Source organism: Chaetura pelagica, unplaced genomic scaffold (genome assembly GCF_000747805.2).
Source record: "Chaetura pelagica isolate M959 unplaced genomic scaffold, ChaPel_1.0 scaffold85, whole genome shotgun sequence".
Taxonomy (NCBI): domain Eukaryota; kingdom Metazoa; phylum Chordata; class Aves; order Apodiformes; family Apodidae; genus Chaetura; species Chaetura pelagica.
In genome coordinates, this window is record NW_009953505.1 from 4,991,319 (window position 1) to 5,012,854 (window position 21,536).

General features: G+C 35.9%; 1 protein-coding gene across 1 annotated transcript in view; it reads right to left on the reverse strand.

Annotated features, from left to right (window-relative positions):
- Positions 1-21,536, reverse strand: part of XPO4 (exportin 4) — a 51,307-nt gene that overhangs the window by 8,922 nt on the left and 20,849 nt on the right. The window contains exons 6-16 of the mRNA XM_009999407.1: positions 18,521-18,633; positions 15,943-16,100; positions 15,508-15,682; positions 10,751-10,927; positions 8,448-8,590; positions 8,190-8,335; positions 6,800-6,977; positions 4,926-5,085; positions 3,084-3,253; positions 1,963-2,137; positions 570-863 (exon numbers count right to left, since the gene is read on the reverse strand). Of these exons, the coding sequence (XP_009997709.1) occupies positions 570-863; positions 1,963-2,137; positions 3,084-3,253; positions 4,926-5,085; positions 6,800-6,977; positions 8,190-8,335; positions 8,448-8,590; positions 10,751-10,927; positions 15,508-15,682; positions 15,943-16,100; positions 18,521-18,633 (1,889 nt within the window). The remainder of the gene's footprint in view (positions 1-569; positions 864-1,962; positions 2,138-3,083; positions 3,254-4,925; positions 5,086-6,799; positions 6,978-8,189; positions 8,336-8,447; positions 8,591-10,750; positions 10,928-15,507; positions 15,683-15,942; positions 16,101-18,520; positions 18,634-21,536) is intronic.

Sequence of the window (21,536 nt, forward strand, 5' to 3'; positions counted from 1 at the left end):
TGCCCAACAAAATGCTTTGGGGACTCACTTCAGCTACGGAAGCTTGGAGCCACAACACACTTTTTGTGTATACTCAGTCTACAATAGACAGGAACCCTTCTAGATGCAAAAAGCAAAATTAGCCAACAGTACAAAGATGTAAGTGCACTGCACTGACTAATTTTACCCATTAACTTCTTGGTATCTCTTAATGCCTTGTTTAGCACCAAGGCTTCTGTGGTTGCATCTGTCACATACAACTGCAGCTCTCCTAGACTAGTCTTCAGAGAAGTGTGATAGACTTAAAGTACTCAAGGTGGTCTGCATGCTTCTGCCACCCAGGCACAGAGTTAAGACTAGAGATGAATTGCTGTTAAGTTTATTGGTATAAGAACAGTCTAGATGTTCTGCTTTTGATCTTTGTAAGTCTATGTTTTTAAACAAAGGAATTCCTCTAACAGATGTGACCATGTACCATTTCTTTATCACTACACTTCATTTTGGTTAAAGGACAGCACTGTGTACACATATACATACATGAGCACCCACACACACATTCATCCCCTCCTTCCCCTTCTGGCTGCATTTACCTCTCCAAGATAGCAAATTTGTTTATGTGCAACTTCAACAAATACTTCTATTATGAGATTTACAGTCTCTGGTGTGTTTTTGTATACTTCCATTAATCCAATGCAATTATTAAGGAAGTCCATTAGGAAATTGAAGAGGATTGCTACGTTATCAATCTGGGTAGCCTCAGCAATGCCACAGAGTGCTTCTAATGTAGCAGTGATTTCCTGCTTCACTTCCTCCTCCTGACAGATCTGCTGAAAATTTTCTTGGTTTATCACATTCAAGAATCGCTGCTGAAGTGGCTGAAGAACCTTGAAATTTTTAAGAAAAGTCACATTAGATAAGGATACCATTATATGAAATGTGAGGTTTAATTTAGCAAGCTCATGGGTTGCTTTTGGCATGGCAGTGCTAGAATAAATCACTTCCAGTTCCAAGGGCTCAATTATGTTACTGTCCATCAAATTAATGTAAGCTGAAGCAGTAATGATTAGTGATTCCGCAGGCTGGTTTCAAAGTGAGCACCTCCATAAATATTTTATTTTCTTTTGTAGTTTCCAAACAAATGGCAATGACTTTCTCTGGCTCAGAGTATTTGATTCTCTTCCCATTTCAGTATTAGGGGAAGTTCATCAATGAAAGCATTAAGATTCATGTTCACAATTATCTTCCTCATATTATGATTCTCAATCACACAATCTTTTATAACAAGCTACGTTTGGAATCAATTTAGGAATTTCCATCAATACAGTTGAAGGTTTTTCCCCAATTACTTACAGTGCATTAAAGCTTTGCCTTCATTCTCTAATTTCATAGCTTTGCTAATAAGAGCAAGTTTCTCTCAGGTCAATGCTTTGCAAACTCATGTGGTGCTACTTGATCACATTTGTGCTACTTTCTAGTGCCAGCCTTTCTGGTATTAAATACCTGAGCTTTGATGGAACCAGGGCATAAAATTTGAGCCAGGGCACAAAAAGCTAGTTAAGGCCCTTCATTATGCTCCACATTAACTTTTTACTTACTGTCATTTTCATTAAGTGATTAATTGAATAATTCATAACATCATCAAATTAAATGAAAGGAAAACAATTAAACAGTTTCAAGGAAAACTGTAACCTTTTATAACAGCTTTTTTCAAGAGTACTGATATACTGGCTGCTTCACAAATCCTCCAGCTATTTAGCTGTTTTTGTTTAGGTTGTAATGTTTTAGATGTTTTAATGACAGCCCATGGGTGCCATACAAATACTGACCTCCAAAGACAGAATAATTTTTTAAATCATCAATATTAGATGTTCAGAATAAAATTATTCTATACAAGTTGACTTTGTGTCGCCAAAAAACTCCCTAAACTCATTTGTTTGTACTACTTGCTAAAATGGAGGTAACAGAAGCATCAGATCAGCTTACCTCTGTCCAGTATTGTTGCTTTGTTTCTGTATCCATATGAGCAAAACCTCCTAAAACTAAGGCTTTCATTAGTGTTCTCTGCACAGAACTGGACAAATAGTGGAGAGGAGGGCTTCGCCTTGCAAATTGTTTAGCTAAATTCCACCAGTTTTCACACTGAATAACTAAGTTTGCCCTAAAAGAGGGAAAAAGAGTTTAATTAAAGAAAAGATTTCACAAAATTGTATGAACAGAGCACATCAGGTTGCTAGCATTTGTTGGAAGACTAGTTTTTAAAAAATCAATTTATTCTAAGGCTTAATTACCTTTTGACTTTCATCTTATTAATGCCTCAACTCTAAGATTCCTGAAGTATATACTCTGAAAATAGCTCAATTCATATGGGAGAAAAGCAGGGAAGTGCTTTAGTTTTACACACATACACATGAAGTTAATGGACATACTGCATGGATTAAAAGCTTAGTCTAATTATGCCATGATAGAAGAAGCAGTTTATTCCAAAAATAGCACCTGCAGGTTTTAATTTTTTTAAAAAGATAATTCCTCAAGCATTTAAATCCTCAAACTTCAGGACAGTTTTTTAGCAGACTGTGATTGCATGATTGCATGTATAATGGCATGTCAATTCACAAAAGCAGAACCTTCAGAATCTTTCTGCTTCAGTTTTTAACACCAAAGAAAACTCTGAAATTTGCCTGAATCCATCAAATCTTGGATTTTTACAAAAAAAATCTGTTTACAAACAGTCTTTTATACTGGCTTAGCCAGTATCTGAATTCTTAGTCTGGAAAAACTTTTTCAACAAAAATAAAGAACAGTGTAAAAATCCTTGCAAGAGTGGAGACCAGGAGAGTTTTCCTTTCTCACTGTTTGTGAATGACACACAAAGGGGAAGGAGAGTGCACTTCTGAACATGAATTAATTAAATACCTTATGGTTTGTCCAATATAGGTCTCACTCCTCGCTTAGTCAGGCTTTTTTTTTTTTAATAGTATGTTACTAAAGTAATCTGACTTAACAGAAACATGATTATGAAGTGCCCTCTATCTATATTACTTTGGCCAAAAAAATTTAAAGGAAGCAAAAGAAATGTTTTGACTTCCAGAGGTGTAGCAACTTACCGCTCTCTCCTTTCCACTAACGTTACTAGCAGCTGTACAGTATCATTTGCAAGGTCCTGCTCTGAACTCCACACTGCCAGGTTACTGATCACTTTTTCTAAAAGGTAACCCACAATCCACTGGGAACCCTCAGTATCAGCACCAAATGCTGTACTAAATGGCAGACTTATCTATAAGAAAAGCATTAAAATGAGTGAGTTTTACAGAAGCCAGAACCCCAAAGTGTATGGCAATCATTGTTAGCAAATTCCTTTCAGGCTGTCACTTCTCCTCTACTTAAAATACACAAATGTTACATAGACAAAGGCAAAGAAGACCCATAATATAAAATTCTTTGCCAAATTTATCTGGCCATTTTAAGCACAATATCTGAAACAAATAAAAACTTCAACTTCATTACAAAAGCAGGTTTGAATATGTCTAGCTTTTGACTCCAAGGAAAGTTAAAAAGCTTTAAAAATTAAAAGACAGACCCCAAAATCTTCTCCCAAAACTGTTTCTGTGAATTTACTATGAAATTCCTCAAAATTCAGTGATAAAAATGATTAGAAATAAACCTTGCTGTTGATCTAGGTAACATTTTGTAAAAAATTCTTTTCATTGCAATTTTTCTCCATCTGCTTTCTGCAGATTGCTCCTTCAACATACACATCTTTTAGGAAAGATGTCACATTCTGGTCCTGGCACATTAAACTACGCGTCTTTGAAATTGCCTTTTCTCCTATCTTTAAAATAAGTTGGTCAAGAGTAAAATCCAAGGTTTTTGTAATCATTGTGCAGAGGCTGCCTGTCAGCACACCACTAACATTTCCAACTTCTAAACTCATGATACATACGTGACTGAGCATAGGGTTTAAATAGAGCTTTTAATCACTTTCACATGTCAACATAAACCAAATGTGCATTTCTTAGATACTCTATTTTGTTTCTTCACATTGTTTCTCATGTGGATCTCCTCCTTACATGCTCTCTAATTCCTCCACAACTGGTACCTTTAGAAATTCTTAGCTCTGCTGTAAGTAAAAGCTAAAAAAAAATTGATGCCACATATTTACAAGTCTGTGGTATACCTATTACTGTAAAGAGGGACCTCCTGAGATGTTAGTATTCTTAGTTGCTTCAATAGTGGGAATAAAAGGGAGGCCTTCTTCTCAAAAGTTAGAGCCAACAGGACCTCCTCAGGATGAGTGGTCTCTGTCAGCTAGCTGGATTAGTTAGTTTGCTATGCAAAATCAGGATCAAGGTCTAATCATGATTAGTGCTGTCCAAACACAAAAAGAAGTTGCCCTTTACAAAGAATGCACCACTGAAATAATTATCTATACAATGAGAGCATATGAGAACGGGGAGAGGAGAGAAAGTAGCATGACATTAGCTAATGTATACTACCTTGTGATGGTGTTAAAAGATCTAATTCAGAATCATGACCATATTACTCACTAAGTCATCCATCAAGGGCAACCACTGTATTAGATGGACTGCAAGATCTGATGGATAGTGAGAAGTAGCTTATAAAATAGCTGTAAGTCAGTGAACTTCACCCACTATGCATGCTGAGGGTGCTGTTACTCTGCTATGGCAATGGTATAAAAAAAAAAAAAGTAAAAATTATCATATTTGCACCACAATGTGCAAGAAAGGTCCCCTAACAACTTACATTTTTTATATTTAAAAACTGAAGAAAACAACAACTTTCAAACAAAATCCAAAATAAACCAGAACCCATTTAACATTAAAAATGTTTTATCACTGCACTCTAAAATAACGATACTGACACCTGCATTCACAGGGTAATATTATTGCTAATACTCACCAATTAATTAATAAAAGTTATATTCTTACCTGATCATACAGCTTTTCATCTACTAGAAGGTAAGTCTTTGCCCAGCGTTTGAGGAACCATACAATATCTTTGCCCATCTGTGGGCTCAGGAGGTGTGTGAGATTTGCCCTTATTGCTCTAGATTCTACTTCTGACACTCTTAAAATAGCCGATAACAACCTGCAGGTGTAAAAGACAAGGAGGATGCTGAGAGTGGTGTTTGGAGAAGCAACACAACTAACCAACACTTCCATTTATCATTAAATACGGCAGAAGGAAAGTAGTTTAGTGAAGTAAAAAGCACCTGAATTTATTGTTTCTTCAACTGCAAGGAGAGGGACAGGACAGACGGGCAAATATCCTTCAAGAAGTCAGAACATGCACCAAAAGATAAGGCGATTATCTTTGGCATTAAAATCACTGCGACAAAAGAATCCTCACAAGCATCTGACATCAAGGGAACAAAGACAAATGGAGTACTACTTGGGAGTGCTTGAAAAACTTTTTTTTTAAAAACTGATTTTCCTTTCTGTGCAGCATCAAGCTTAGTGGCCAAGAGGGTCCTAACTGTGCAGCTTTTGCATTTTGATGCATGCTAAACAACAAATACATGAGTGACCATTTATTTCTCTCTTCATTACTGCAGAGAAACAGTCTGAAATAGCAGCTCATGAGGTCACTGCATGAATACAATCAGTCCATAAGACTACATTAAATATTACCTTTTGTAGTATATCAATTACATTTGGTAAGAAAGTGATAGTGAACAAGGAATTTGGGAGTTAACAGTTGTCTATTTCTTTAAGATGCTTCAGAGCCATTATGGAAGAGCCTCAAATCTCTCCATATTTCTATCTGATTTTATTCCCATCTTCACTGAGACACTGCACCAAGAAATTCTGTTTGGCAGCCACTTCTTAAAGCTGCCAATACTATCAGTGAGCAGCATTCAAACTTCTAAACATAGGCACATCATTGCTTATGAAGATATATTTTATTTTAGACTGTTCCAGACAAAAAATTTAACTACATAAGTAATTTCCAGTGAAGAATCTTCCTTGTTAAAGTGGAATGCAATCTTCTGAAGTGTGAAGATTCAAATTGGCAAGTCCTTTGTGGGTACCAGTCTTCTTGCAAAAAGAGAAGGGAAATCCCCTCTCCTCCTCCTTTCATAGGGTGCTAGTGATAAATGTGCCTAAGAGACAAAAATTCCTCCTGCACAATTTTGCTGGTGCTGCCAAGCTTGGGCAGTAACTCATGGTCAAAGTAGACAAGCTCACTGATGCTCTGGAAAGTGTATGCTTAAGCTGTACATGTGCTGAATGAATTAAAGAGTATAGAATTTACTATCTAAAGATTTTGATCTACCAATGTTTTAATAATGTAAGTAATTTTAAGGATTTTCTGTAAAAATAGATCAAAGATGGGTTTTCAGCAGAGATACAGATTTTTTTTCCAAGACTTTGGCTCACGTCCTCTGCTAAGACTATTAGGTCAGTCTAGCAATTTCAGCCTTCACATCTTGACTCATTTTTATCTGTTTTAATGCCTTACTCTCATTTTTCTTCTTTCCCTGATTCACCTTGACTTGAAATGTCATCTGTATTTACCCTGCCTTTCTTCAACCTAAAAAACATAAATCACTTCATTGTCTCTGTCTTCTCTTAATCTCTTTTACAGCACTGCTTAATGTCTGTTATAAAACATTCTTACAAATTATTTGCCCTTATTTTAATACTAGCTAAGAGATACATTTATTTTCCAAATGTTCAGTGTTCACATACTGCTTTTTTACTTTTCAAATTCACAGAAGTCCACTCACATTCTCACCTTTTTTTTTTTTTTCCTCTGAAAAAGCATTAAGCATTATTAATAGCACGAGATGCATCCTTACCTAATTACAGAATCAGTTCTGTTGTACCCTGGGATGGAAGAGGCCTTTTCTCCTGGGGATCCCAGAATCTGAAGTGTTGTATTAATGTCAACCTCAGTTGAATGTTTAATGGAATATTCCATTACTTCTGGAGGTATTAGCGGAGTCTCTCCCTGAGTATCATTAGCCAAGAGGTAGCCTTACATTAAAAAAGAAAGAGTGATCACAACTTTCTACCCTAGTTTAACTTAAGGCTTTTTGATAAGAGAATCCATTGGCTTAGTTGCAAACATCACACCAGAATCAAATGTTTGTACAAATCCTGAGTAACAGTGCGTCATGGTTTGAGCCATGATTAAGAATGCGGACCTGAGTCAAACAGTGACACAGTGTTTAAATATATGCAAGTTAACTTTAGATTCTTATCTGGTGAATGGCTTTAAGGATTCTAAAGTGACAAGAAACCACAACTGAAAAAGAAACCACCAAATTAAAAAACAAATAAAAGATATAAGCTTTACTTAATGTTAAAGTACTACAGTCAATTGAACTGGGAGAAAGAACCATACCCAAACCCAACATTTTTGGGTCACTTTTATTCTTTTACTATGTGATACAAAAAAGCCTTGATTTTATAGCTTCCCCACCAAGTCCACCTCATTTGGGAATTCTATTCTGCTAACATTCCAGACCTGTCAGGGCCTTTCAGACACCAAGTACACGTGCTATAATAAAGTTTTCAGATACACATTCACGTCAACATCTGAGAGTGACTAAAACATCAGATGTTCAAAAAGATCCCACAAAATATTTCATAAAATATACATTTCTCCTAACAAAGTAGAGACACTGTCTTAGTTGTTATTATGTTTTACAAACAGATGTAAGGTAGTTCCATCTAAAAATAAAAGCTAACAGATTCTAAATTCAAGTTCCCTGAAACCCAACAAAATGCCAGAACAGGGACCATCAGCACTAAGAGATCTGGAACTTACTTCTTCACCACCAGTAAAACAGTTATCCTGATCTCATGTTGATTCCCATATAAAGTCATGTGCTCCCAGACAATGCAAAACTGATATCGTCAACAGACTAATGCCTTGAATAGGTTGACTGATAACAAAAATCAAAAGTCTATAACAAAATTAGTTGTGGGAATTTCCAGAGGATATTGCCTCATGTAAAGATATCATTGATCTTTTTAAGATAAAATTCACATTACTCAAAGCAGATGAAAGTAAAACAGACTTTGCTAGTAGTGTATGTAAGACAAAAACATCCTAAGTGTTAAAATTTATAGTGAATTAAGAGTAGTTGATATACCAGTGTTCTGTTTCGTTTTTTTCCTGAGATGTTCAGCTGCACTGAGAATCCCACCCAGAATGAGTATTACTTAAAGCTGTTCACTAACCTGTGACTAAAATAAGCCAATGAATATCCTCATATAGGTCATCAAGCACTTTATTGTCAATTGAGCCTGATGCTGGTGAGGCAAGTAACTGCTGTTGATGTCTTTGCAACTGACCATGGAGCCTTGTCACTCGGTCTTCTAATAAACTGTGGACAAATAATGGTAAAATAACTTCACAGTTTTTAAATTGTTTCAGCAAAGTCAGGTTTTTCATATGTGATTGCTTTATTTGCATTCATGACTGGGGTTTGTTTGTACCTTGTAAGAAGAGGTATACAGTGCTCTGCAGCAATTCTGCCCAGCATGCCTACGCTGGCCAACTGGTCACAGAACTGGTCTCTGTCATCTTCCTGCAGTTCACTTATTTCTTCTTCTTCCCGAGAGGCCACACCATTGGCAGTCTTTGGTTGTTTCAATAAAATTAGAACCAGTTAGTGTCATGCTTGTTAAATTCTATTACCACCAAAATTTTTTACATTATTTTGGCTTTCTCTTTCAAAGTTTCTTTCAGATTCATACTAAATTACACACAGAAGAGTGAAACAGAGGAGGCAACATAGCTTCGTACTGCTTTGAAATCAGGATTTCACAAACTCATTAGCAAAATGCCACATTCAGTGAATTGTGTATTTGCTACCGTTTCAAATAGTGTTTTTAAGTAAAAAGATTCACTGTTTGTGGAAAAAGTCTAGGGTAAGAGTAATAAAAATTGATACTTGTTATTAATAGGATAAAGCACAAGCTGGACAATAGCAAAACAGCTTCTTTACACCACAGAATATAAATTTGGTCTGTTGAGCATTCACTACTAGAAGTATGATACGGGGTCCTGAATGTCTCTGGGCCACAGAGATGGTCTGTATACCTACTGGTCAGAAGATTGCTGAAGTACATTTGCATTTTAATCACATATATAGAACTATTTTAAATACTGCAACTTCCATGGTTACCCATATTCGTTAGTCAAAAGATACTGTTCTCAGTTGTCCAAGATCTTCCATAAACCACACAACAGGCACTATTTTTCATTTAAAAAATCAAAATAATCTCTTTCATTAAGGACTTTCCATAGCCCATTGTTTGAGGGGAAAAAATATTTTAAAAGTAAATACTATAACCTCAGGAAAACAGAAGACCAACAACCATCATCACAATCTAACTTTTATTTCTTGCTGATGCAGAAGTTGTACACTCAAACTTTATCCTGGCTGCATTATAAAACTACTTAGATAATAATCAGACCTTATTCCTTGAAGAGATAAATCATGATTTGTAAAACCTTAGCACTGATGTTAAAAATACTTTTAAAAGTCTCTCCAAGAATCATAAAATTCACACAACTAACAAAGTAATATGCAAGTAAAATGCAAGATCTCAGTCTACTTTTTTCTGTAAAGGCTCTGGAAAACTGAATCCACATACAACTCCTTATCCAAAGTGCTTTTAACTCATCTTTTCTTTATGTAACCCAGCAAATCACTCTCTTTTGGCAACTTCAAAGTTGCAGCTGTTTACTGAAGGGTGAGCCTCTGCTTGAAAAGCAGAGACTGCAAGTTCCTGTTACTGCTTTGATATTGAACAAGAAGCATTCTAAAATGCCAGCTGTGGCTTTTAAAAGGTTCTCCATGGGATAAATTACTTATCTCACAGAATGACATGAATTAACCTGTGTATAGAAGTTATGTCAAGACCGCCTGATATGAATTCAAAGTTCTCTTGTGAAATATTTCTGTTTCTGCACTGTTATTACCATCTGTTACACATTGAGACAGCAGAATTAATTTTTATATAGTGCTTTTCAGAATAAGGTTCTCTCATTTGCACAGCATCAAACTAAAGAGAGATCTCATTCAGTTATCGGATTGCATCTATGCAATGATTAATCCAACATCTACATCCAACTTTCTTTACAAGAATCTACTTCAGTAAGATCCAGACTCCCAGCAAAGAGACAAATCTGCTTCCTTTCTCAGCAGTTCAAGTGGTACTTCCAGGTTTTCTCTAAAACAGCCACATAAAAAATTTAACTGGGAATTAATTTTATACAAAAGAGCCACATAATATTTCAAGTTTCTTCTAGTCTGAGAACAGTCGTTCTACATTTTTTCAGATATTTATGCATGTCAATTATACTTCAGAAGTATACTTTGAACATAATGTATGGGAGGTAGCAACCATATAAAAGGCTTCCAATTTCATTGAAGATTTTAACTAGGTCCCTAGTCCAGAGTAAGATTGTCAAGAGCTTAGTCACTGCATCCATGAGAAGAACAGCAAGATGCGCACTGTTCTGAGTAACAGGCTTACTTTTTTCTAATTTATTTTTTTTCCAAGTGATTCCAACTTTGTATTCCTTTATTTCCTCTTCAGAATGAGAGAAACAAACTGGAAAATGATCGCTGAGCCACAAATTCAGCAAATATTTAATTTTCAAAGTGATAAATAGTAATTCTATGCTAGCTGCCTTGAGCTACATAACATAGGACACATCAAAAGACATGGGCTTGTTGTTATATATCACCATCATCTATCATCATCAACTACTAGAAATGAGGGCTTACCAAATTCCTTGTACCATCAGGAGCAGCGAGATGGCACTGAATGTAGGAATTAAAGACCTGAACAGCATGTTGGGTAAAGAAACCTTTATGGAAATGTTTGTCATCTTGTACCAACGTAAGCCAAGATTCCAGCAACTTATCATATGCTTCCATATATACCATATCATCTTTGTCAAGCTGTAAGAGACAGAAGAAACAAAACAGAAACCTTATTCCTAAGCCAAACTAGAGGAGTATACTTAAGATTCATTATTATTTAACAAATGTTCTTCTAATGTTGAAACAATTAAAAAAAAAAAAGTCAGTCATCTAAAGATAGCCAAGAAAACAGCAGAATGAAGCCAAGCAACACATTGAAAAGGTCGGTGCAGCGCTCGTGCTCCCGAGGCTTTAAGAAACTGCTAAAGAATTTTGCTATTTCTCTTCATCTGATTTTCCAAACGAAAAGTCTTTAATTCATCATTACCTAAATACAGAAGATACTGAGCTGTTACCCCAAGGATGCCAAGCATCTCAGCTCTTTGTAGCAAGTAAGAATTGAGCCAATTATTTCCTAATTAAATAGAGACACACAGAAAGTGTGTATGTATATTTATGTGTATTCCACTATTTCTGAAACATAGAGAAAAGATGACCATTCTGTTTCAGAGGAAAACCCTAAGATTGCATGTGCTTAAGAAAGCTTACTACAGGCTGCCAGTTTTGATGATACACAGCTTCTCATTCTATGAACAAAAACAAGCAGAATTTCACAGAATTCCACCTGCACCTCCAACTGCTTAGTGCATTTTAACTGATGCTTCATGCTTTTATTTATTCTTACGTGTTTCTGCACAGTACACAAGTTGCAAAAGGAAATAACATACCTGAAAAAACACATCCTGGGTTACAAACCCAAATGGCAAATAAACCATTTCTTTTTAGAAATATTTTTAATGTTCCTGTCAACTTTTTGATCTGAAGCAAAAATTGAATGTTAGTAAATATATCCAACTTCAAATAACCTAAGTGTGACTTAGGATAAACATGCTGCTAAAGCAGGATGTTTCTTTACTCTAAGAAGTCTTCTCAAGTTTTAACAACAGGATTGCTCACAAAAGTTACACTGAGATAGCAGAGCTTAGTAAAATGATTCCTTGATGAAATAAAAAGATATTAATGTCTTAATCATACTGCAGACAGCAGAATTCCTGACTTTCAGTGAAGTTAGAAACACGGCTGGATGAACAGGCAAGAAAAAGAAAACACTGGCTGGATGACTGGTTAAGGGGAAAAACTGGTATCAAATTGGAAGCATTTCAAGATTGCTTCACAGCATCATTTTATAACTGCAAGGTGGTCATACTCACAGAAGTTAAAATATGAGACACTGATGCAAGTATGCAAACAAAAGCTGAAAATGACAAGGAGAGAAGCCAAATTGTATTCAATACTAACATAAATAAGTGACATATAACTTTTAATAATTTATCATAATCCAGAGCATAAACCAATAAATAGACACGTCTTTCTATGAACAAGAACTCAAAACCATCCAATTCATTTATGATAAATTTATGCCATGAAAATATATACGTTTTTAACATTTTGCAGTATTCCCATAAGGAAGCTAGGATTAATAAATGCCTCCATAAAGTATGTGCCCAAATAACAGAAAGAGTTTATCCATATGGAACAAATCTGGTCACGAAGGAACCTCACTAAAAATTTGCCAATCCTTATTTCAGATCAGCTACAGCTGGGCTACCAGAGGTGCCACACGGGTAAACTAAGTGACACACTGTAGACGGGATCCGAATCGTTTTGATGGATCCAACCGAAGCAATGGCAGAGCCCAGTTCAGAACTCCTACCTTCAGAAGACACAAGATACAACTAGTCAAGTCAAAGAAAAGATGCTTAATTCATACAGTACGCGAAACAAAAAGAAAATTGGCGCTTCTTCCTTCACAGTCTGCTGACCTTTTGAAGACACTTCTAAAACCTGTCACGCGGCAACAGGCTAGAAAAGAGTTGGATGCACAGAAGGAAGGATCAAATCCAGAATGATCTCTCCCATCACATATTAAAAAATCCCCACAAAACAACAAATAGAAAAATACCATTAAACAGGAGCAGTGCATTAAGATGAATTTGGATAAAACAAAGCCTTTGATACAATTTCTTTCACTTTTCATCCAACATTCTGTTGAGACTCTTCACTAATTCCGATGGACTACTTCCCATGATTTCTACTTCTGCATAAGCACTAAGTGCTGAGCAGGACAATGCAGAGCTGTGGACAAGTATCTTCTCTCAGATCCAGTGTTATTACTTCCACCAACTTGCACCATAAACCACTGCCCAGCATTGCTGAAGCTTACAGCCAGTGTAGCTGTTTAGGAAAACATTTCAACTGCTTTCAGCCAACATTCCCAACCGCAACAGACAGGTTCATGTAAAATAGCACTTGATTTGAATATGATGTTTGCATTGTGGGTTTTTCATCCTTGGATGAAAATCACTATTAGCTGCTTTGAAGTGGTTTGCATGTTATGGATTAGGACCTCCCCATTTTGGTAGTTTCCACAGCAGGTCTTCAGCTGAGCAGATTCCTTGTGCCTGATGGGTTTCTGCAATGTTCACATGAAATGTTGTTCTGACATGTGAACTGGCAGGAATATGGGGAAAATGGCTTTTCTGCTTAGCTACGCTTAAGGAGTGTGCCTGCCTGCATTCTGCTACACTTCAGATTTCTGAAAAGTTCCAGGAATTTCATCTGAGAACTCTACTGAGCCAAATGTATACAGGATTTTATGTCAAAAGCTCCTAATTACAGACAGCACATGAGCTCACAGATGGTGCCACTATAAGCAGTCTATGCAAGAAGCTTGGGGAACACATGAACCGTGTCTGGGACATTCCTAAGCCAAAAGATTGTTTTCAGGGGTGCAAAGTAGTATTTTTACAGGCAGGGTACACAGTATCATTAAGCCATCTGGATGAAGTCAGCAATAACTTAAAAGTCTCAGTAGCATGACTTTTGCTGACACACTGCAAGGTGTGTTGGACGGCCCATCACCACACAATTCTGTATTAACCTGGAAATTGGAGAAACAGCATGAAGCTGAGGTATCTGTAAGAGTTCTGAAATAATGGAAGGGGTGAAAATGTAGTGCTTCTCTTCCCACAGATTGATCTAAAGATTCAAGGACAGTGAGAAAATTCTCTCTTAAAACTACACATCTTGCATTCTGTCTTTCTGATGTTGCTGAATTTGAGAACATATAAGTTTAATAATGAGAAGATGCAGGAGCTATGGGATCATGTAAGTGTAGCCAGGCACAGTTTACTAGGCATAATCAGCCAGTCATTTCCAAAAGAAACAAGTGGTACAGGCTACTGTACTCTTTTGATGGGAGATGAAGCGTTTTGAATGGCATTATGTTGAACATGGCTTTCATTAAACATAGTTGCATATTCCAGCTCTCAAATAACAAGGGCTAGTTGAGGAAACAACATCCCTCTAGTCCCTTTAATTTAAATAATAGGTACTATTATTTTTGCTGAACCTTTTCTGTAAAAGATGCTTTTTATGAGCATTCATAAATGTGTTGGTGAGCACCAGAAGAACATGGTTCTACTAGAACACTGTTCATCATTCTCCTAGAAAATCTCAAAAGCAGGGCAAGTTTTGTCCAATTAGATTTGGCAAGTAGCTGTATTTTAGATTTTAAATATAATCACCAATTTTTATAGACATGAACACACTCAAAAGTTTTAAATGAGCACTGGGCCAAATGTAATACATTTTTAACCTTGCAGCAAAGACATGATCTAAAGCTCTGCAATGAATGCTAATTAACACAGCTGTGATCTCTGGTAAAGAAACATGTCCATCAACTTTATAATTAAATACTCCTATAATTACTTTCAAGCTCAGGAAATTAATCTTAGTCAATATAGCAAAACTGGTATAGTTCATACTTTTAATGAAAATGGGGAAATACTGGCTAATATATGGATAGTATAATTTTAAATCAATAGTTACAGCACATAAATAGCTCCAAGTGCAAGATTTACTTTTAGTTCTTACAGTATTTTTGTTTAAACTAGGTCTCCTTAGAAGTTTTTATTTTTAATGCACACAGAAGACTTAGACTACCCCAATTGTTTCTTAATGTTACAACCAAAGTTTGAAAGAAGTAAACAAACAGCAAAAATCTGCTGAATTCCTATTCTAGATTTGTATAGAGTTACTATTTGAACTGTCTCAGCAACGAGACGAGGGATGATTTAAACAGCTTACAAGTATGGGGTTAACAACAGATCTTAACATGACATTCATATAAAATAAGAGCTCCTGACTCAGAACTCTTGACAGCAGTTAAGTTTCAGTCTATCCATATGTTCATGTAGTCAATTTAAGCTTTCAGGACTGTACCTCATTCATTATCTACAGCAGTTTTCAGAGAGGTCCTACAAGAGCAAATCAGCTTTAAAGATTTTAATACCTTTACATTAATCTATTCTTTTGAAAATGAAAACGAGACAAATGCTTCAAATCAAAACAATGTCTGAAAGATGCACAGTATGCAGTTACGTTAATTATGTTTTTTGAAAGAAAATCTTCTCAGATGTGATTTCAGAAATATCTAGAACAAAACAACTGAATTCACAAGTTATTGATAAACGGCCAAATTATCAGGTCAGTTTTTCTTATTACAAATAAAGAGAAACAAAAAAAGGAATACCTACTATTTAAGAGTGGATACTTACCACTTCTTCCAAGGCAGCACTTCTTCCAAAAGAACACGTGAGGTGCGCGAGGCAATTAACAAACGAAGAGAAAAGTTCATTTGGAATGGCAGTTAAAATATTGCGAGGAAATACAGTTATCAGGTTGCTGATAATACTGGAAATTCCCACTGCTTCCGAGTCTTCTATTTCAATTCTATAGATAGAAATGGCAGTCAGGTTTTTTTGTCATTAAGAAAAATGCTGAGTGAATTGATTTTGTGGATACATTTTCAATCAATAAATCTATTTCATATTACTTAAGCATCTACTTTAAGCTGCCTTTTCTCAATTTCAGCAATCCAACAGGAAGCACAAATTATCCCCAGAAATAAGCAAGCCATACCAGTTCTCCACACAGATACGCTGCACTGCAAGCATAGATGCCTTCCAAATTTAGAGAGCAAGCATACATACCCATTGATAGTATTCAGTAATCCCTCAATGAAGTGTGCCAGGTAATCAACTTGTGAACCTTCATCAGGAAAGACCGGCCCGTGCAAGGATGCCAGTTGTGCCAGACACTGTAATGAATCTTGGGCCATATCTGTATCTTCTCTGATTTTTCGATGTACCTTTCAGGAAGTGAGATGGTTAATAATACACGAAAAATAGGGTGTTCTTACAACAGTCACATGGCTCTCAATCCAAAAGAGCACACACCAAAAAAAGCTTACTATAACTTCCATTCAGTCTGAAAATGCAAGGGTTTCTACAAGTCTCTAAACCACAGTAAATGTCAAGACCGTGACTCAGCTTCACAAATCACAAGAGTTGAATTAACTCACTGAAACTAACATTTCCTTAAGTCTCACCTACATGTTGAAAATTGAACTGTCTAGTGAATGTTATGTCTTAAAGAGAGAAACAGATGCCAGCCAGTCAGACATACTGCTCCTTCTAAAAACAGCAATAATGACAGTCATCTCTATTATGCTAACTATGCCTAGGCTAAGGAGTCTTGCTAAAGTTAGTCAACAAGTTCAATCAAGATTATATAGATGCTTCTTTAGCAGAGGTAAACACTGAAGACATATACAAAAAATGGATACATCACTTCCTTGGCAACACCCTTACATTATACATGGCCAACAATAATCTTCCCCCATTCCTGCAAACTGTTATGTCATTACTTCTGCTGGTGAGAATTTCTAAATTCAAATCTTAATATTTCAGTAATCATATTCTCACACACTTACTTTAATTGTCAAGTAAGGTTATAAAGAATTTTCTTAAGACTTGTGCCTATTTTTTCACATAATATTTACTGAATAAATAAACAAATAGAGGGTAGCTTTTTCACCCAGAAGAAAATTTAGTCAAAGTATTCCAGCAATATTATACATAGAAGTACAGTTAAAACACTAACCATTTATCTCTGTCGCTATAGTTGCAACTTCACCCAAGTCATAACTAGTTTCACTAGCTGCACAGTTAATCTCTTAAAGATCAAAAGAGCAGGAGGAACAAACCCTGCAATAGAAATACCCCTCCTTATATACATCCCACACTAGGCTGAGATTAGAACAGAAGAACTCTCTTTAACATGGCAGTCCTGCCAACTTTTGCAAGGTTATTAAAATTTCTCAGATCAATGAATATAAATTACTACCATTCACTTGCATTACTTCAAATAGCAAACTAATACTACAAGCCTCAACCACTGCAAATCAGGAATCTAAAACCAAAACTGACAGCACACTGCCCTGTCTAGCATTCATTCAACAATAAGCAAATACAGGCAAGTTTTGGTTACTGGTCACTAAAATGCAAATTATTAAAACAATTCTTCATGTTATTCAAAACATTATTCTAATAATGAGTAAGTAATTGCAAGCCAACCAAAGAAATAGATAATTAATTCTGATAACTTCATACTCTTATGCAAAGAAGGGTTAATATTGAAGCCAAAAAGTTATTTGCATGTGGAGTTTCACAGCTGACAGTAGCAACTGTCTGGATAGTCTAGACAGCTGTTCAGAGTGTATGTAGCTGCTAAGAGTTCCGCTAGTGATTTTTTTCACCTTTTCAAAACTGCTGGAACAGATAAACTTGGGAGTTTAAAAAATATTTTAAAAATCTAATTTACTAAAAAATCCTACAAAGGACATGTCTCCAAATACACGAGACAACTCTCAAGTAGCTCTAGAGAGTTACATTTACTTTGTCTAATAACAACTTTGTACAAGTTTTGAGCCCATTATTTCTCTGCATTGAAAAAATGAAAACCGCCTGAGAATGCTGAATTCTCAGGTCCCAAGAGATGTAACATAAGATAAAATAGCATAGTAAAAGAATGTATAAGCCAATATACATTGCTGCTGCAGTAACTCCTCACTGAGTTACAATTACAAACCTCCTAAAAGTTGTAGAAAGAAAACAATAGTAGTTTTATCTAGTTTTAATATAATGGGTTCATAAAGTTACAGAAATTGAGTATTACATTCCCCACTCCCAACTCTACCTCTTCCCCATCAGTCCTAACTTAATGTGTTTTAACTTATTTGGATTTACTTTGTGCTGAGGAAAGACATGCAGAATCCCATACGCTGAAACTGGCCAGAAAACTGCAACTACATGACTTATTTTCAGCTGTTCTGTTCAGCAAATGCTTTAAGATCAGCAAACACAGTTCATCTGAACTTCTCCAAGATCCATTACACCTTATCTGAATGAAATATTCTACTAGTGTTCATCAAGCTTGGTATTGTTTGACGAGTACACGTTCAGAACTATTAAAGGCATGGAAGTTTAGATCACTATGTACATTTTTCTTTTGTTAATGGTGATAAATTTAAAGCAATTTATAAGCAAAATAGATACTCAGTAACCTAGGAAAAACCACAATGCTTCTGTTATTTTTGCTAAGCAAGTTGAAGTTAACAAAGTCAGTCCTACCTGCTGCAAAAGGAAGAGTCCAACAGTACAGATCTAGAATGGGAAGGAGCTGCTTTCCCTGTGGTCTGGACTATGAAAGTTGAAGAAAGAAACTTACTGTAAAGAAAAGCTCCATAACTCTGCTGTCCAGGAGAGTCTCACGCCAGGATTCTGTTGGCTTTAGCATCACATTTTGTGAGGATTCAAACATAGCTATATAATGTCTGCCCAGTTATCTGGTGTCAAGGTCAACAATAACATTCCTACTTGGCTTTAAAAAAATCCTAGATACAACAGGATCCATTCAGAAAGAATGTAATGGAAACAAACTTTAAGCCTCTTCACATACACAGCATAATTCATGCATGAGGCCAAGGAATAAAAGGTATTAAGTATTGAAAAAAAGAATGCTCCAGGAATGTTAGATAACAGTTTGATCATAATTATGAGACATACCATAGTGATACGATCACTTTGATAACCAGAGTGTCCAGTGTGACACAGCGAGAAGGGAAAAAAGCAACCACAATTAACAGGTGCTAAAATTCATGCAAAATAGGAAATCATTTTCTAAAAAATGTTCCTGGCAGCTTCTAAAAAAGCCTTATGACAGCTAAAGATAGCTCCTTGAAATCTATATCCTGTTTTTCTAAATAGCCAAATATGCATCACAGAATGCAGGTATTTTAGCCCTGCATTAATCTACATTTTTTAATCCCTATGAAGAACAAAAGCACAAGGCACCACCAGGCATCGACACATTAAACACACGCTCCCAGGAGACACGCACGAAGAACGAGCACTCTGTGAAGCCATGATTTTGCTGCACTTGCTTCAGTTCTTACCATGTGCTTTGAAATAATTTATTTTACAAAACTCTGCAAATGCTCTAGTACAGAAAAAAACAGACAGAAGCAAAAACATTTAAACAGGCAGGATACACTTTTTGTCAATCTAATCACACAGATGAGTGTTTATCAAAGATTTTTGAACAGGCTTCCCTTCTGTGACACTCTCCAATCTAAGTAGTAGTAAAACCGTTCTAACTCAGCAACTTAAGTTGTCACTTGTCTTTTTCAAACCCTTCATTATCCTCTCTGACCCCTTTCTAACTTAACCATCCCAATAAATAACAGCATGCTCAGCTGCACACAATTTACCTATTCATAATGAGCTGTTACTAACTTTGTACTCTAAGTCATCAGGTATTAAAAAATTAGTACCAAAAAGTATTTCTATGTCTAAAAGAAAACATATTTCACAGTGGTATCATTCAGGAAAGCAGACCCCTTTGCTTTTGATGGGTTTTGTTTAAGACAACAACATATAAAGCAAACATCCTACTTAATTTGAAGGACTGTGGCCCAAATCAGGCTGTGTAATTTTATTTACACTTGTCTTCTGATTTCTGTCAAATGCAGAAATTCTTAACAACACTGTGCAGAACCACATTCCAAAAAAGCAATTTTTTTCCATGGCTGTTGTCAGCACATTATAATGCATAAGAACAATCAAGGATTTTCACATTATTACAAAACAAAACCAGTTGCACCATTTTCAAAATCACTATCATGTGCTGCTAATAATAATGCAGAGCTGCATTATTTCAGACAGGGAAAAATTAAAACCACAGAATTGCCTATTTTACTTCCATGTGAAATACAGATGTCACCTCAGTGATCAAAAATGCTTCCGTTCTCCCAGATGAAAAAAAAAAAGCAGGGGGATGAAATTATCACATGCAAGCATCCTTTATCAGGAGTAATATTACAAATTAAGACTAATTTGATCAGATCTGTCACAGCAAGCTGGCTTTTTTTTTTTTCCTATTTGAACTGTTTTAGAAAAGAACAGTATTTTTAAATTGTTCTTGACATGAGTGGCCTTTGCTGTAACTACCCAATTGGCTTGGAAATGCCCAAGTATCAGAAGATTATCACAGACATAATACCAACCTCTGAAAAATCAATTTGCTCTCCCCTAGGTTGAGTCTACAGAGGGGATCAGCAACATAACACTTTTCACATGGAATGAAAGAAGGGCCAGTTTGCTGTCACTATTTTAACAAGCCTTAGTATTTATTTTAGTATTTATCCTGTTATTTTTAGTAGTGTTTCTCAAGCTAATGGACTGATGACATATCTGACAAAAGCAGATTTGTGGGCAAAATCTCTCTTCACTGAATAATCCAAGCTCTGCCTGCACCTATAATGGAAATCTTGCACCCATTTCCCATGATATACCAGATACAGGTACCTTAGCATAAGTCAGCCTCTGGAGATGCCTGCTTTTGTGAAACACCTCAGCTTACGCTGCTATGGTTCAGTCTCATTAGCAGCAAACAAGTTATGCCCAACCTGAAAAAAATAGCACTAAATTACCTAGTACACGGGTATACACAGGAGAAATGCAGTCTTCTCAATTAAAAATTGATTTCCTTTCAATACTTGTGAGAAAACAAAAGGTACAGAACTAGTACAACAGTTTCTTGTAGCGAACAGATAAATCAGTCTACTATGACATTCTGGAAGACTTTGGGGGAAGTTTTGCTTGTGTTTTTGTTTTTTAAACAAAAAACAGTTGCAAACCACTTCTGGTAATCCATATAAATGTTTGCAACAGTTCCCATTCTGTTATGAGTAGAGAGAGAATAAGTAACTCTCATTACAGTTCACTTAGAATGACACAGAATACAAAGCCAAGGAACAGCTACCAGAAGCACAGCAAGGTCCACAAGAAGCACACAGGTCCACAAGACTTATGACACTGATTCCTACAGAGACTAGAAACTTCTGCTTGAATTGGAATGGATTATTCAATAACACGTCCCAAGCATTCTGAAAAGCATAAGAATATAACTAGATGCCTTCACGTAGGCTAAGTCTTGTAAGTTCACTATTTTAATTCTAGTGCCTAAAGTGGAAGAGGAGAAGACCATAATACGTTAAGACAGATTTTCTTTTATCTTTGCCTAAATTTACCTATGTAGCTATTAGTTCTATGCTTGGTTTTGTTTCATGAGCTGGAAAAGTAACAGTAACCTTTGAAAAATTATAAACTTGTAATTTTAAAATTGTAATTTGTAAAAAAAATAATTTGTAGTTTTACATGTGTAGTTTTACCCCCACTCTTTC